At 40.3% G+C, this 16,551-nt stretch overlaps 1 protein-coding gene across 1 annotated transcript in view; it reads left to right on the plus strand.

The window, feature by feature from the left end:
* The window catches only part of RNF150 (ring finger protein 150), a 112,754-nt gene extending 96,754 nt beyond the window's left edge, over positions 1-16,000 (plus strand). The window contains exon 7 of the mRNA XM_068188037.1: positions 14,644-16,000. Within this exon, the coding sequence (XP_068044138.1) occupies positions 14,644-14,762 (119 nt within the window). The 3' untranslated portion in view covers positions 14,763-16,000. The remainder of the gene's footprint in view (positions 1-14,643) is intronic.
* Positions 16,001-16,551: the final 551 nt, after the last annotated feature.

Here is a 16,551-nt window from a genome sequence, read left to right on the forward strand (position 1 = left end):
AGGCACCAGCAAATTATCTTGCTGCATATGAGTACTTGTCAATCTGTAAGACCAAAATAGCCTTAAAGAAGGAAATTTTAGAAAAATGACCCTCTACCAACCTGTTCTGGGAGATGGAACATCCTTCCATCTGTAGAGAAACTTGAAGCCTAAGAGTGCACTTCCAAGGAAACAGTTTTGGAGGAAAGCTTTGGGAGAAAGTTTGTGGTTTTAGTTGTTTACCCTCAAAAGGTGAACTACTATAAATGTATATTCCACAGGGCAGAAACAATTACATGGGTTTGCAGTAATTCCTTCTGTCTCTTTTTTATTCCTAAATTAATCTTTCAGTTTTTGCTTGATTGTGACTGAAAGATACAAGACCACTTCCCTTGTAAGAACTTAAAATTTACTTTAAAATTTACTCTAAAGTGGTACTCAGCTTCTAAAAGCCCTTTTTCCAGACTAGATAGAAAATATACCAATATTTTAATCTTTTGTTTTCTAAAGGCTCCTGGGGTCTAACTTGTTCTGGGTCTGCCTGGGAACCTCCTGGACATAACCACTTTTCAGTGAGAAGAGTGGAAAGTGAAGAAACTTGAATAAAAAAGGAATGGCAAAAGGGGTTAAAGCCAAACTTAATGTCACAGAGTTTTGACTCTAACTTTACAGTGGTGTACCCAAGGGAAATAATAATGAACAGTGCAAAGGCATTTACATTTTTTGAAGTTACGTGGTTGGTTTCCAGGTGGGTAGACTGGTATTGTTGCTTTTATTTTTCTAGGGAGGTATTGTTATATAGGGTAAAAACTCTTCCTTCTGCCTCTCCAAGGAGTGTTAATGCTCAGAACACAAAAGACGGAGGAACAGGACTATATAATAACTTCAAAAGTTGAAACAGAGACAAAGGTTTTTCATGCAGAGGAACAGTGGTTTTAAGTTATTCTGTTTCAATTTGAGTTTCACATGTAGAGTGTTAGGGATGTCTTGACACTAGTGGTGGTGGCCAAGTGACCTAATGAACATATTTTCTAGTAAAATTCCAGCTGCAATTTGTTGAAACTTAAATTGACCTTTCCCATCCACTGCTCTAAAAAGAAACTCAGAAAATGGATGTCTTGGGTTTGGCCTTTGTTGTGTTCCCATGAGCATTTCAGCAAGCATCCCTGAGAAAAGCTGGGCTTTGGAGGGGATTTTCTGATGCCAGAAGTTGTTCAGTTGAAACTACACTGTGACTGGAGGCTTATTTGAAAGGGAGTGCTAAATGGCCCTAGATTTATATAGCCTAAAACCAGTTTCTGTTGATGTCCCTGCAGGATTTTCTACCAGCCAGACCCAAGGTTCCAAGGGCACTTTGCAGATGCGAAATTATCCTCAGATGCCCTTTAGCCAGCTTTAGTGGCCTCTAGGTGAGATTGGGTTCCCTCTTCAGTGTTAGTTTTGCTCCTGGTTGCCCCTCTCTGGGTTTTGTCACACTCAGCATTTTGCAATCCAGTAAATGGAACTCACTTTTTGGTCATGTTGCTCATATGAACCATGAGCAAGGAAGCAAAAGGAGTAGGTAAGTGAGGAGAGAACATGTGTGCGCTCTTGCATTAGGCTGGAGAGACAAAACTCAAAAACTCCTATGTTCTTTTTAATACAGGCTCATTTTGGACAGAAAGGAAGGCAGACAGAAAGGAGACACAGGATCAGAAGGAGACTCACATTAAATTAATTTGATCTCTTTAAATCTAAATTGTCAATTTGGTTTCAGTTGTTGTAAAGGCTGATTTTATTTTTTTTTTCTTCTTTACATAAAGCTATTTTCTTACTTTTTTTCAGACAATATTTGAGTGTAGCAGGCCAGGCCTGGCACTTCAGATTTATTTTTAATGGGAAAAAAATGTTGAGCTATTGCATGATTGTCAGAGGAATGTTCCAGTTAAAAGGAGATTGGCATCAACTGATTTAAATTTTACAAAGTGAACATACGAGATAAACAGCTGACCTCTTCCTTTATGGAAGTTTTTCTTGATTGTTGTTCTGTATCATGTGTTCTCTGTGACTGGATTGCATGTGCATTAATGTACTCAGACAAGCTTGTTAGAATCTTATTTGGTACACTAGCCCTACCACAAGAAACAAGTAACATTTTGGACATCTCTGTTCCAAAGAAACAGTGGTTCTGTACACCTCCTAGTCATATTTTAATCCTCATATCATGTGCTTGTGGTGGGGTTTATATGTGCTCATTTTTCTTTCCTGTGAAATGTTTTGATTAGGTAAAAAAATATTCCTTAATCCTCTACATAAACCATGAAAGCAACCTAAAGAGGATGCAAAGGACATTAAAGGGGTTTACTTTTCCAAAATAAAAGGTTTTGCTATAATCTCTTAGTTGTGGGAGTTTATTATTATTTCTAAACTAATGAAAAGAGACACGTTTCTCATAAAAACAACTATACATGGACCAATTAAACTGGGCAGTATTTCTTAACTTTTCAGGAAGTACTTGTAGAGAACACGTGTTCCTGATGGAAATCCTGGGCTGTTGAAGACTGCAGAAATCTACTTTACTTTTCCTGCTAGTACTCTGTCCCATTTATATGAGGTTTATAGATCCCATCAGCTGACAATGTCATCTCCTACCTGCCAATCCATAAATGCTGGCAGCAGTCTGAGTAATTTGCACCCTCTGCAAAAGGCTGACCCGCAGACCTAGTGGCATACAAAGACCTTCCCAATACACAGACTATCCAAATAGTGAGAAGTTAAAAACTTTAAGGTGTGCACATTTTGATGTTGGGGGTCTTGATCATATTTGCTTCTCAGTCAGAGAACTGGCCACAGCTGTAGATACATTACTGATAGTGAAACTATTGAGTAGGCTGCAGGGAAGATCAGATCTGGGATAAAGCTGTTCAAAAGCTGCATAATTACACTGGAATATAAAAGGTGTTGCAAGGTTTGATAGGCTTGTGATGTTTAAGGAAAGGAGAGTTAGCAGCTGAACTCATCAGTCACTGTAGGATGTTGAAAAAAAATTAAAGCTCTGTGGTTTGGTGCTGCATGAAGGGCTCTTTTGAAAGCTGGGTATTATGGCTTTAAGCTGCCACCCATCTGCAGTTCTGCTCTGGCACAAAGATGAATGAAGTGGCTGGGGAGCTGGTGCAGTGAATGATGCTAATTGCTAGCAAATCTGAAAGGGATTGCGTTGTGCAACCATTACAATTGTGGAGAGTAGATTCAGCTACCCAGGACATCCCTTCCAGAGCAGGTTTCTGACGGCTTCCACTTCAAGCACAGAGTGATACTCCCTGTGTTAAAGGTACTGTTACATTGAACTGGTTTCTACTTGTCTGCCCTTTTTCCTGCTGTTGTTTTAAAACATCAACATGTAAGGCTCCAAAGAAGAAAAATCCAAGAATAGTGAAGTATTTAAGGTTAATTAGTTTAAATGAGACATTTTTCAAAGCTCCAGAAGTCAGTAGTACCTCATTGTAAGTGTTGTCAGTGGTCAGTAAAGGTCAGAGCTGTCCTTTCTGTGTCTGTATGAGGGAGGACTGGATACAAGAATCTACCAAGAGTGTATCTGAACAGGGGGCCCTAGAAATTAAGTGTATACTGGTTTCAATTAGGATTAAAACTTCCTTCTGTAAGGATTCTGTGAAAGTGGGTGTTAAAGAAGGCTTCCTTGCAGAATTTTTAGTTAGGGACTTCAAAAGAGGAAGTGTATGGATTCTGTAAGAAGCCCATAGGGTAAAAATGCAGGTGCTGGAGTAGTGGGAGCCACTGCCTATAATCTGTTCCCAACAAGCCTCTCCTGTAGAAAAGCAAGTTGGGTAAACATTCAGGCAACGCAGTCAGACCCTCACTCAACACTCACTGCAGCTGGCTCAGCGATAGAGGCAAGAAAGGCTCTTTTTGCAAGATTTTATTCCAGCAAAGTGTGGCTGAAGGAGACCCAGCGAGGGAAAAGAAGACAACCACGTGGAGCGGGCAGCTTAAGAAAGGGAAGGGGTGGGGAGTGGAGCTAAAGCTGGGCAGAGGGGTTTGGTCTCCAGGGAAAGGGGAGTGGCCACCAGGGATACCAATCCAGTGAAGGGACAGGGAAAGGAGAAACCAGGGGAAGCTTCGACCCAGAAGTCCATTTGGGAGTCTGTCTTTTTCCCCCCAGGACGACTGACTCAATGGTAAGTAGTTACTGCCATTTTCTTTTTACATGACTTATCTTGCCTTTTTCCCACTGGAAACTTAGTCAAAATTTGGTCACAAAGATTACCAGGACAGTCAAAGGAGTCATCACTGGGGCCAAGGACTTGGGAATTGACCAAGGCGTGAGAGTTCATGGGATGCTACAACAGGGAGGAGATTTAAACTGGTAGAATGCTTTGAAAGCACCTACAATTTATTTTTTAAAACTACTGCAATTCTCGTAACAGACATATAAACAGCAGAAATTGTTTCTTCTGTATGGAAAAATGGATGTTCTTATGTAATTGGTCATTCTATAATCTGTTTGCCTATGTACCCATCCTGGAAGAGAAGAAATAGTGAAGCTACAGTGTATGTCTGTAGTGATCTGTTCAGGTTCAGGTTCTTACTTTGTTTCAATATATGCATCAGCCCTGCCCACAGAATATTGTACTATTGCTGGTGCCATACCTTCAAGAAAGACTATGTCTACAACCCGATGGAGTTTGGGAGACTGAACAGCATGTTCTTTGCTTTTAAACTGGGATTTTTTACAGAGTCATTGAGAAATTGGTGGGGCTTCATGATTTTGTTTTTTTTTTTTCTGTTTTTACAAATTTGTCTACAGCTGAATTGCACTTAACTCAGTCTTTATCTCTTCAGCTACAGTAAGTAGATAAGCTATGTCCTGTGACAAAATATGTAACTAAGATGTCCAAATCAAATCAGGTTAGATAGTATTGTAAAGTCAAAAACCATATTTTCTCTGAGTTGTGCTGTTTCTGTCAAGTATTCTCTGTTTTTATGGACTTGTAATAATTAATCTTTAGCCTAAGCAGTGTACTTTGGTCCAATGTTGCCCAGGATTTTGGGGACATGTACCTCACAGTCCTGTGAGCATGTGGCAAGAGACTACAAATGGTCAATTTCTGCAAGTCCACATGTGTGAGCTGGTGGGAGGGACACTGATTTCACTGTGAGGTGTCAGAGGGTAAAAAGAAAGAGGTGTGACATGCAATGTTAGGGTCTCTGCACATGTCTGTTTTTTGTGGGCAGCCCTTGGGTAGTGTGGAGGATGGGGAAGGGTGTGTGGACAGATGACCATGGAATGCTGTCCTAATCTGCTCTGACTCGTCAGGCACAGCAGTCTGGCAGCTGTGCCCTGCTTCAGGCACTGGAGCTGCTGCTGAAACAGAGTCAAACCCATTCTCAGGCATGTTGTTTCCTTATACTGAACAAAAAGGAAGACTGTTTTTCCCTTAAAGTGAAAGTTAAACTTCAAAGCTGGTAACTTTATTTTGCTAGTGATGGCAGAAAAATTACTTATCTGATATGCAGGTTCCTCTACCACCTCTGTGGGATTTTTCTCTTCTGACTTCATGACTGTGTATATATATTTTTTTTTAATGTCTAATGAGAAAGACATCCCTGGGTAAAATTTTTATTATGGGCATTTCTAATGGAATTGGATTTCAGCCAAGGTTCACTGTCCCCAACATGCATGATGAGGAGGGAGTTTCTACCAACGTGCACAAAATTAAAGTCCACAAAGCCCTTTATCCTGGAAATGGTCTTGGCATCGCAGGTGGAGCCCAGTGTTAGCAGCATTGGATAGGAAGTCATGATCATGTGTGAGAGAGGGAGAGAAGACACACACAATCTTAATTCAAGTAATTCCACCACTGTTGAGCTCTTCAGCCCCCTCCCTGTGCATTTTCTCATTAAATCCTCTAATAGATGCACAGGTATTTTTGTGACATCTTTGCTCGAGGATGTCTGGTGTAACTGCTCTTGAGAGTTCAGTATCTGATTCCTCAGTACTGTGCTTTGCTGGTAAGCCCGGCCTTTTGAGAGCTTATGCAGTAGAAAGTATTTAAAGACACAGATTGGAAAATCATGCACATGCTGCCATGACAGACAAACTCAGGCAGACTTATGGGAGCTTTTCCAACCCCCTCATTCAAAAATAAACAGGAGATGTCTTTGAGGCAAGGTGCTGTTCTCTGTTATACTGTGTGCATACTTGTAATTGTGGAAGCAGTTCATAGTGACTAGGCAGAAATATGGGGGGGTTTGTTTGTCACAGCAGTCTTATGTTTTACATCAAGTTCTCAGCAATAATTTCTCCTGTGTGGATTTTCACTGACTAGTAGCCACCATGCACATGACCTGAAGAAGGAGTGAGAAATTTCTAACATCCTAGAAAAAGCTGCATGTCCACTTCCATGTCCTAGTCTCATTCTGTGCCCATGGTATATTGCTCTTCCAAGCACCAAATGCTTCCTTGCCTTTCCCTGCAGTTCTGAGGAGAAGCAATCTCAGCTGGCTTTTTGCAGCTGCTTCCTGCCATGGAGTTCCTCAAGAGGAGGTCACAGCTCTGCAGCATGATCAGACCAGAGAAAAAGGTTTTTGAAACCACTATCTTACACCGAGTCTTCTGGTTTAATATTGTATCCAGCTGGGGATACCACTGCAGCATGATTGGTCTGAGGGACTTGTGTGGTGTTGGCCGGTTCATCTCTAAATCACCCTTTCCTGATGTTCCTTAGGAACACAAGAACTAAAATTTCTCTCACCATAACACTCTTGCTCATTCAATCCACTGTTTAAGTGAGGCGGTTATTTCCTTCTTTCAGGCTTGCTGGAAGCAGAGCGCGCTGCTGACATGGGTTTTTAAAATACAGATAAGAAAGTTCAGTCAAGTAGCAGTCCCCAGGATAGCCCATGGAAGCTAAAATGCACAGGATTAAACTGTGGGATTATACTGCTTGGATTTAAAAGTCTCTTTATTCTGCCAGCCTGCCAATAGGCTATGTGTTGTACAACACACACTGGTACATACAGCATTTAGGTCTGCTTTTGTCTCACACCTGCTGTCCCTTCAGAGTTTTGAATGGCTGGCAATGTGAGTAAAGGTGTTTGCTCACTGCTCAGAGGGTGTTTATCTCTCCACATGTTTCATCTTGGCTACTAGGATAATCCTTGCAAGATCTCTTAGACACCATTAACATGACAAAGCATGTTTTTTCTGTAACTTTATCACTTCATGCTCATTGTTTTTCAGTGACACCAAGGAGTGCTGGTCATTCAGCAGTTTAGAAAACCAAGTAAATAGTCCCCATACCACACCTGATGTTTTAGATGTTTGGTTATTGCAGGGACAGCTTGCAGGTGTTGAATGCAGTAATATATTACCAAAGGCAGCTAAGGTACTTGAAAATCAAAACTGTCGTGTACTTGCAGCCCTCCGCTTCAGTGCTTTTTAATCTTTTCCCTTCTTATGGGAGATGTCATTTTCTGATTTTCAATCAAGGACATGAATAATTTTGCATGTTCTAAATAATAATAATTTGTACCAGTTGGTACTTTGAGTGAAATACCTTCACATTTACTTATGGAACTTCCTGTGGGGTCAGAAGAACATGGTGTCCTGAGTGTGACCTGGTGCAGTGTTTGGGCACTGAGGATCGCCAGTGGTGAACAGTAAAGCAGGGTGTGCAGCAGCGTCCCACTAGACAGTGGGAAGGCCTGGAAAAAGAAAGGAAAAGCAGCTTTGCAAAGGTTTAAGAGGCTGGATCCTCTGTTGTGAAGGAAGTCGAGTGATTCTTGTCTGTTAGTGAAACAAGACTAGAGTGTGGGACTGAGGCATGGGGTCAACGATGGAATAAAACACTTTGTAGTGAATAAAATATAGTAGGTAGCATCCCTGTCTATGGCATGGGGCTGGAACTAAATGATCTTTAAGGTTCCTTCCAACCCAAGCCTCTCTATGATTCTGTGAAGACCAGATGTGCAAATAAACTGTGAAGGACCTTGAATGTGGGGATGAGCTGATGCAAGAGCAAAAAGTACAAGATGATGACTCCTTTGACTTTCCTGGTAATCTTTGTGACCAAATTTTGACTAAGTTTCCAGTGGGAAAAGGCAAGATTAGTCATGTAAAAAGAAAATAATGTTGCAGTATGTAGGCCACAGAAGGAGTTTCCCTGCTGGTCCCAGGAACATGATTAGCATGATCCGTTAAGAGTAAGAACAAAGAGGAAATTAAACTGAAAGCAAAAATATTCTATTTTCTTGTGTCATACCTGGCAGAGGCATGTTTGCTGTATCACAGAGAGGGTTGGCAGCTGATCAAAAGTTCCCAAAATGTCAACTAGTCTCTCAAGAGAGGAGACTGATTTCCAAAGTGTTGACTACTAAAATAATGTTAATATGTGCTTTGAGTTTCAAAGGCTGAGTGTTCTGATTGCTGGGTAAAATCCCAAGGATTTTGTATATGCTCATTAAAGATAGATATACATATATAGACAATGTGAAAAAAGAAGTTTTACTTTTCCAGCCAGTTGGGCCCAGCTACTTCCATACAATAACATCTGGTATGTGTTCTGCCCCTTTTTTTGCTCAGTCTTTTGCAAATGTGCTTGCTGTCTGCTCACTGTGTTATTTACCCTTATTTGGACAGATTTTTTTTCATTCTTTTGGAAAAAGCGTTTGGGTGCTGATACTTTCTGCACTCTCTGTGAAAATGAATTTATTGGTCTTGCCAAAGCTCAAAATGTCTTTGCAGGTAACTGGTGTTAAAGTTTATTCCTTAAGTACAACATGCTCCAAATTTAGGTTTCAGAAAATTAGTTATATTACTAATAATTTTTCAATTTTGATGCTTGGCTTGAGATAATGGGGTGTGTTTTCCCGATGATGATGATGATGGCAGCCCTTCATACTGCGGGATGTTTAAAGACAAGGAACCATGTATTTGGCTGTTTTTCGTTAAGAGATGCTGTATATTCTCACAAACCACACACGCTATAAAAAGATTAAGGGAAGAAATTTTGTTGCCCTTTTATTCAGTAGTAAGGGAAAAAAAAAACAAGTTTACCTTGGGAGAGCCTCCAGTGTTTTATGTCATATCTAGACCCATCTATCACATCTTTCAATCACTTAGGGGTTTAGTGCAGGTAAACATATTTTTGAAGTGTCCTGTTGAATTAATCATGGCATGTGGTTCTTTCCCTGTGTGCTGGTGTCTGGGTATTCTTTGCAAAATGTTTCAGACATCATCTGCTTTACCTCCTGGAAGAAGCTCTGTTGCCATTAGTACATTCACAGAGCTCTGGCCTGTTATTTACAAAAACCTAACCTCATCTTTCCTTCCAAAAGCACTTACCACACAAGTACTTGTTCCCCTTGCTGCTCAGATAAATCTCCCTCTGATTCTAGGGAACAGCAATAAAATATTTTCCCAGTGCTCTGTTCTCAATCGTAGCCAGCCAAACTTCTTCATCCATTTTATTAGCCTCTGTGTACAGAAGGACTGCATTAGTAGCAAGGGGTTTTATAAGCCTTCTCCTCAAACATATCCTCACTGTTTCTTTTGCATTGGAGATTTTATAGGCATTTTTTAACATGTATTTTATTTTATATTATGTTAGTGCAGTTATGGCCCATTCTAACGTGTTACAACTCTCAAGATGATATGGAAGGAGTTTGGGACTTGTAAAATGATCCAAGGAGAGCTGTGAGATTATTAACTTGAGAATAATTTTAACAATCAGTAGTAATTTTAAAAGAAGGGGTCTTAGTGATAAATTTAATTGGTATTGTTGTGAAATTAGTTGCCATTTGAGGTAATAATTTCATAAGATGCTCTTCCTCTTGGACTAGAAACAGCCAAGTGATGCAATGGTGAGGCCACAGTAGGAGGTAACAATAAACTCTGTAATGGGAAAGTGCATTCTTAGGTAGACAAAGAAAAATAGAGGACTCTAGCTATATCTCTCTCATAAATCAAAAGTGATGAATTGTATCCTGGTTGTTCTTATACTGGAGACAAAATCTGAATAGCACTGCTTGCATTGGCATTCTTCTGTGGCTTCAAGCTGAGCAGAATGTGTTTTGATAAAGATCCCATATCAATGCCTCTAGTGACTCTGGATATATTTTCTGATCAGGTCCTCAAAGCTCTAGGAGATGGTCACATTTCTGGATACTTATGAGGCAAAAACCTTCTAGACACATCTGAATGTTTTCTCAGAAGAAGTGAGCCCTAGACTGGAATAAGGTTCATGGTAATGCATGCATTTTAGATACTTGTCTAGATCTGGGAGCATAACTAACACCAGGGATTTCTTGTTTTTGTTTAAATCTGTCTTCACAAACGGGAGAGTTCTGAAATAAGGTATATTTCACTACAGTGAGGATATGAAATGAGTACTAGTACTTCTCTTCTTGCTCTTAAATGGGTGTAATAGCAGAGAGCTACCCAAAGGTCTGGAGAAGGAAAAAAGTGCCATCTTAAACAAACCTTATATATATTTAATGCCAAGAAGCTTTTGTTGTTAAAATTTTAGTGTGGTCTCATTTTTCTGCTGATTTCCTGGATACAAATTGCTTATTGACATTTGAGCCCAGTTATGGGCTTTTACAGCTCGCTGAGCCTGGGGGAAAACTCAGCTTCTGAGGCAAGTTGTAACAACTTTAGGAGAGCCTCATGGCACTATCTGTGTCCTAGGGACATCAAAGGACAGTATGGGATGTGGCCTCCTCAGGAGGAGCCCAGTTGTGAGCAGGAGTGAGGCCTCCATGAGCGCAAAGACCACCAGAGTTTCTTCAGCTTGTTTCTCACCCTTAAGTGGGTCATTGTGAGTATATCTCAGCTGGTGCCCATGCCTGTATGCTTGGCAGAAGAATGGGTTTGTAAATGCACTTTTCACTCACTGTTCAGTGCTTAGCTCCCTCCCAAGCCTCTTGCAAGCAGTATCAAATTCTTAGAAACCCATTGTCTGACCTCTTTCTTTTGGAATATTTATTAGTGTACAACAGCTACAGACTTACACCAATGGTTATGAATAGCAGCAGCAGTAGATAACTATTACTAGTGTGCAATATTACTCTTTTCAACACACCAAAGTAATTAGCTATTTTCATCTTTGTTTGCACTAATATTCAAATGTAAGCATCACTTGATGCACTTTTCAAGAAGCAAGAGCTGTACCACCTTTGTGTAGGCCACTTCCAAATCTACGTGGTGATATGCTTCCCATGCTAGTGTAATTGATTTAAAATAATATTGGCTAGAGAAGGAGTTTGGTTAATTTCATCTCTCAAACGAATGTGTGTCAGGAAATACAAGTGAGTGGAAAAAGTCTGTCTGGACAGGCAGCATGCTGTGGTGTATTATGTTTCCCTGACATGAGAGGAATGTGGCAGCGAGGTCTACAGTTCCCCTCTGTAGGCACTAACACTCTGGCTGGAAAGCAGCTTGAGATGTGCTTTTTGCTTCATTAAGCAAAAGGCTTTCTGCCCGTGGCAAGAAGTGCTGTAAAGCACAGTGGAAGTATTATAGTGTGTGTGGTTAGACAGGGTTGCCAATTTCAAGTATCTAAAATCACAAGGCAGGTATTCCAACATAAAATCTGTCTAGAAAATAGAGATGTAATTTTTAAAACACTTAGTTTCCTTTTTGCCTCTTAAACTTCATTTATTTTTAAGTGAAAGGTGAGATCGTCACTGAAAGTTGAGGTCCTCATTTGATCTCAGAACTTTAGGAATAACAGCAAAATTTAAAAAACTCACAAAAGGGCCATAAAGGTTGTTAACAGTGAGTCAGGCATCTTCTGTGGAAGCTGTGTGATTGTATAAGCTTTGGCATTGTAAATATAGGATCTGAAAGGCAGGGATACAAAACGCAGGCTAAGCTCCTGGCACTTGCGACGTAGTTGAGGTTTGCTTAACTTGAACAAATCACAGTAACTGTGCTAGCTTGTGTTATTGAGCAGTCAGCCAAAAAAAACCCAACAAAACAAACCAGCACAGTCTGGCAAGCCTGTGTTGGGTGCGGGAGCCACAGTGAGGCAGTTTGCAGACCTTGCAGCCAGAGTTACCTACAGCTGATCAGTGTCTGGTGTAACTTCTGCAGCCTCCCAGAGTTTCACCCTGTGTGTGCTGGGGTCAGGACTCCTGTCTACAGGAGCCAGCAGGTAATGCTGAGGGATGCATTCATTTCCTTATGTTGCCTACAGCTTCCAAAGAAATGGCAGTGCAGGTGTAAGAATGGTCATATCCAAATTGTTCTCCCAACTCTGCCGAAGCTGTAGCTTTAGGATTTTGAACTGCTGCACTGGTATCAAGCAAGGAAGGTGGAGTGCTTCTGTTTCTAGGTATTATCACAGTGCTGGAAAAACAACGCCAGAGCATAGGCATGGACGTTTTTAGGATCATTCCTTGTTCCTGCCAACCTGCACTTCAGTTCCAAAGAAGACTACAAAAGCCCACACTTTGCAAAGACTAAAATGCAAGAATTTGAATAATTGTATAGGATTTGTAAAGTAAAACTCGAGTTTGCTGGTTTGGAGAGTGTGTGCTGCTGTACCTCCATCAGCTATTTGGTAGGTGAGCTGCTAATCTGGTCCTGTTCTATCTGCCTGTCTTGAACTCCTGAACTTGAGATTCTTTTCCTGCTGTGCAGCCCTGGAAGAAACAACAATTCTTGAAACAATATTTCAGCATTATTAAACACTGCTCGTTGGATGCTCTGACATTTGGTGTTGGCAGCTCTGCCTGCCTCTTCAGCATGCTGTCACTATTGGCTGTCACTATTCAGCCAGTCCTTTTCTTCACAGCTAGTTCAGCTGGGAAGCACCTTGTCTCTCAGTTGAGAGTGCTCCAAGTGGCTGTTCAACATGGCTAAACCTCAGGAGCTCTGTCTTGCAAATATCAACTTGTTCTTAAGCATAATTTTCATTGTTTTTAAGAATCCTATTAATTATAGAAGAATGATAAATAATCCAGTGGTCTGAAACCACATTATTCTGACTCAGGGAGCTGTTACCGCTAAAGATGATGCTTTTGGTGTTGAAGGTGTATGAGATGCTCTGATGTACTCTAGGATCTAGCAGCTCACCTGAAGGTTCAACATCATTTAAGACCACTGGAGTCTGCAGGATATATCAATTAGCTTGTAAATACTTCCTCCACCTCTGGTGGAAACATTTATAGTCAGAAGCAATGCCTTGAAATGTTTACTAACATCATATTGAAAGGGCAAAAAAAAAAGAGATAGAGATGTAGATGTTGTGTGCATCAATTATTTATCTTGCAATCAAGAAAGTATAAAAGTAATCCAGGGTGAAAACTGGGAAGAATTGTGAAGGAAAACACTGACTCTTTCTGTTTGAATAATGCAGACCCCATTCAAGCTTTCTCCGCAGAACATGTGGTCTAATCCCAGCATAAGTAAACACATGTGGGGGTTTTAAAATTTAAAATTTTAAAAAATCATGCTGCTCTTGAGAGGTGATTAACTGCTCATTTAGCTTCAAGTGAATAATTAAACTGTGAGGAGTTATTATTTTCCCAGCTCCTCTGTCGTGTTTCTTACTTATTAATTCTTAGATATTCAACTTCTAGACTTTTTAGCATCAATCAGGCTCTGCTTCTGTTGTCTGAAAAGTAAAATATGTAAAGGAAAAACTGCCACAGATTTAAATACATTGTATTGTTACAGTATAAATACCATCTTTGTAATTAAACCACTTGAAAATATGAACCATCAAATTTTTCTCTCAGGGACTCAGCCAACTTTTTTTTTTTTTTTTTGTGCCTTTGAAAATCTCCCTAGTGTGCTTTGCTTCTCCTGATTGTTCTTGGAAGAAAATTGTCTTTTAGTCCTTTAAAATCTGTTGGCTTTATTTGCTGCTAAATATACACATGGTAAGTGCTGTGGGATCAAAACAAAAACAAGTTGCTCTTCCAACTATGTGATTTGCAGTTTGGCAGAAGTCAACAATACAACTCTTAGTGTATTTGGGGTCATGGTGCATTAAGGTAGATCCCTTTGGCCTAGATCAAGAACCTGCAAGGTATCTTCAAATAGGAAGAAAGAGTGAATTTAAGCAGAGTAGAAAAGGATGAGAGAAGCCACTTCAGAAGGCAGGTAGCCTGATCCAAAGTCCTGGATTTGTTTTGCCTTTGTCCAATGCCAGTGTTCCTACATTAGAGTAGTGCCCTCTTAAAAATGTCCTCTGAGATTCTGTCACTTAATGAGGGTTTGGGCAATTTTTTTTCCTGTTAGGTATGTTTTCCTGATGACTGAGTTGCTCCACCAGGTACCTGTGGCTTTGTCATTAGCTTGCTATCTTTGTGGGGAGAGTAGGATGATGCCAGGTTGAGAAAGTGAAAGGGAACAGGGAGGAAAATTCTCACATGATGGGAGGAAGCTCATGAAGGACCTGGATGAAAAGCCCTGGGAGGATTAAGAGAAGAAAATGTTACCCATCCAGGCTCCTTTCATCATGTTTTTCACTATGAATGGCTTGAATTTTGATGTATTTTTGAAGTGTTTTAGACAGATATTTAATAAGAGCAAAGTTTGTACTCTAATCACAGTCTCAGTGGCAGAGAGACCTCTGGATTCCACCTGCAGAACTAAAAATTAATAACACATTAACAGAAAGACATGAGCTTTTCCTGTCTTTTCTACCCTCACAGATGAACAGGAGCCAGCAGTCAGCAGCGATTCAGATATTTCGTTGATTATGGCAATGGAGGTTGGACTCTCCGACGTGGAGCTTTCCACTGATCAAGACTGCGAAGAGGTGAAATCTTAAAAAACAGAGATCCAACACTAAACTACAGGGGAGTGTCACAGGTAGGGACTGAGTCAGCTTTCTAGGATTTGGACCAGTCATGCATATGCCTCCAGAGCACTGTCACTCCTGCACACTCCATTCTGAGATGGTCGTGAAAAGCAATAGCAGCTGTTGTGTCTGCCTGGATGCGGTTTCATCATCTACACACCTTCACCTGGGATATGGACACTTCCAGTTTACCCACGTGCTTGAGAGCAGTCATGGAACTCTCCATGCGACTGAAATGACAGCTTGAGTGTTTTTTACACTTGTTCAATCCAATTTTGGTTGTGTTTTTTTTTTTTAAGGCCTATGTTTATTTTGTTTGTTTGTTTGTTTATAGTTTGTTATGGATGGACACTGTTTTTATTGACTGACCCCAGCTTTTTCAAGAGTTCAGTCCAGAAATCTGAATTCCCTTTCATTGGTCACTTCGTGATCTGACCAGGATTTATCATTGCCTTGTTATTTCTGCATGAATTATGTGTGGCTGGCTTCAGAAGGATGATGCACCAGCACCCCGCATCAATGTAACACCTGCCTTCATTAAGTGACAGGCTTGGAAATGGTATATTCTGAAGGCTTTGATTTGTAAGTCAGCTCTGACTTAGCAGAAATTTGGGTTAAAATGGCAGTAGTTTGTCTCTTACTTAGAGCTCTCTTCTAGACAAATATTGTACAGTGTGAAGAAGAGAAAGAAGAGCTTAAAGAGTCACTCCATCCATGTAGTCCTGTCCTGAATTTTATGCTGTTCGCAGGTGTCATTACATTAGTGTCCTTCCTCCAAGTGACAATTCAGTAGCTGGAAAAAAGATCTAGCATAACATCACTTCTTAATCTTACAGACCAAAACCAGATCAGTGGGCTAAAGGAGCATCTGAGAGGTTTCCAGAGGGTGCTTATTAACAGTTCTGCATTAAGCAGGTGACAGTATTCTTACAAATGGTCTGGAGATGCTGCTGTCAGTGTCAAAAATTGCTAAGGGAGCAAGAAGCAGCTGTTGGAAATGTATAATTCCTGGTTTGCTTTGGGTCTTTTCCCTCAGTGTGTTTCATTTCATACATTTTGACAGCAGTTTTTGTCTGCTTGTTGTCTAACAAGAGTTCAGGTGGTTTGATGCTCTCCAGAGTCCCTGTCAATGCTGTCAGAAGCATAACAGAATATTTGCAATTTGTATACAGATATGTACACCCAAAATATATTGGAGAGGGAATTTGGAGAGGGAATTTAAAAATAAAAGAACTAGTATAAATCAAAACACCTAAATAATAATGACCTGACATAATAATTTATTTCATCCTGAGCTCTGCTTTCCAGGTAAGAGCTCATTGTTAATTGTTCAGCGTGTGATGCGGTTTTTCAGTCAAAATACTCAGCTGTGAAGAAGTTTACTGTTACACAGGAATACATAGTTTCTGTTGAGAGTCAGATGATTTGAATCACATTACTGCCTCCTGAATCAGTCCACAGAATCAACAATTCATGTTACATTGATATTTCATGCAGAGGTCAAATATTTTGACTTGGCAGTGTCATGGTGGCATCTCAAAATGCAACTGTTGGAGCTCACTGCATTTAATCTCCTTGTGGATTTACTTGTTAAATGTGAAAACCGGCTACCAGCCAAAAATTGTGTTTGTCAGATTTTATTCAGGAACAAATATGTTTATCCCTAAAATTTTGGCTGTCTTGCTTCTTCAGTGCAGAAAGAAGGAAAAAATATTCTCCATGATCTTTTGTCCATTTAGAGCTAATTAAACATTTAGTT

This window comes from Anomalospiza imberbis, chromosome 4, assembly GCF_031753505.1.
Source record: "Anomalospiza imberbis isolate Cuckoo-Finch-1a 21T00152 chromosome 4, ASM3175350v1, whole genome shotgun sequence".
NCBI lineage: Eukaryota > Metazoa > Chordata > Aves > Passeriformes > Viduidae > Anomalospiza > Anomalospiza imberbis.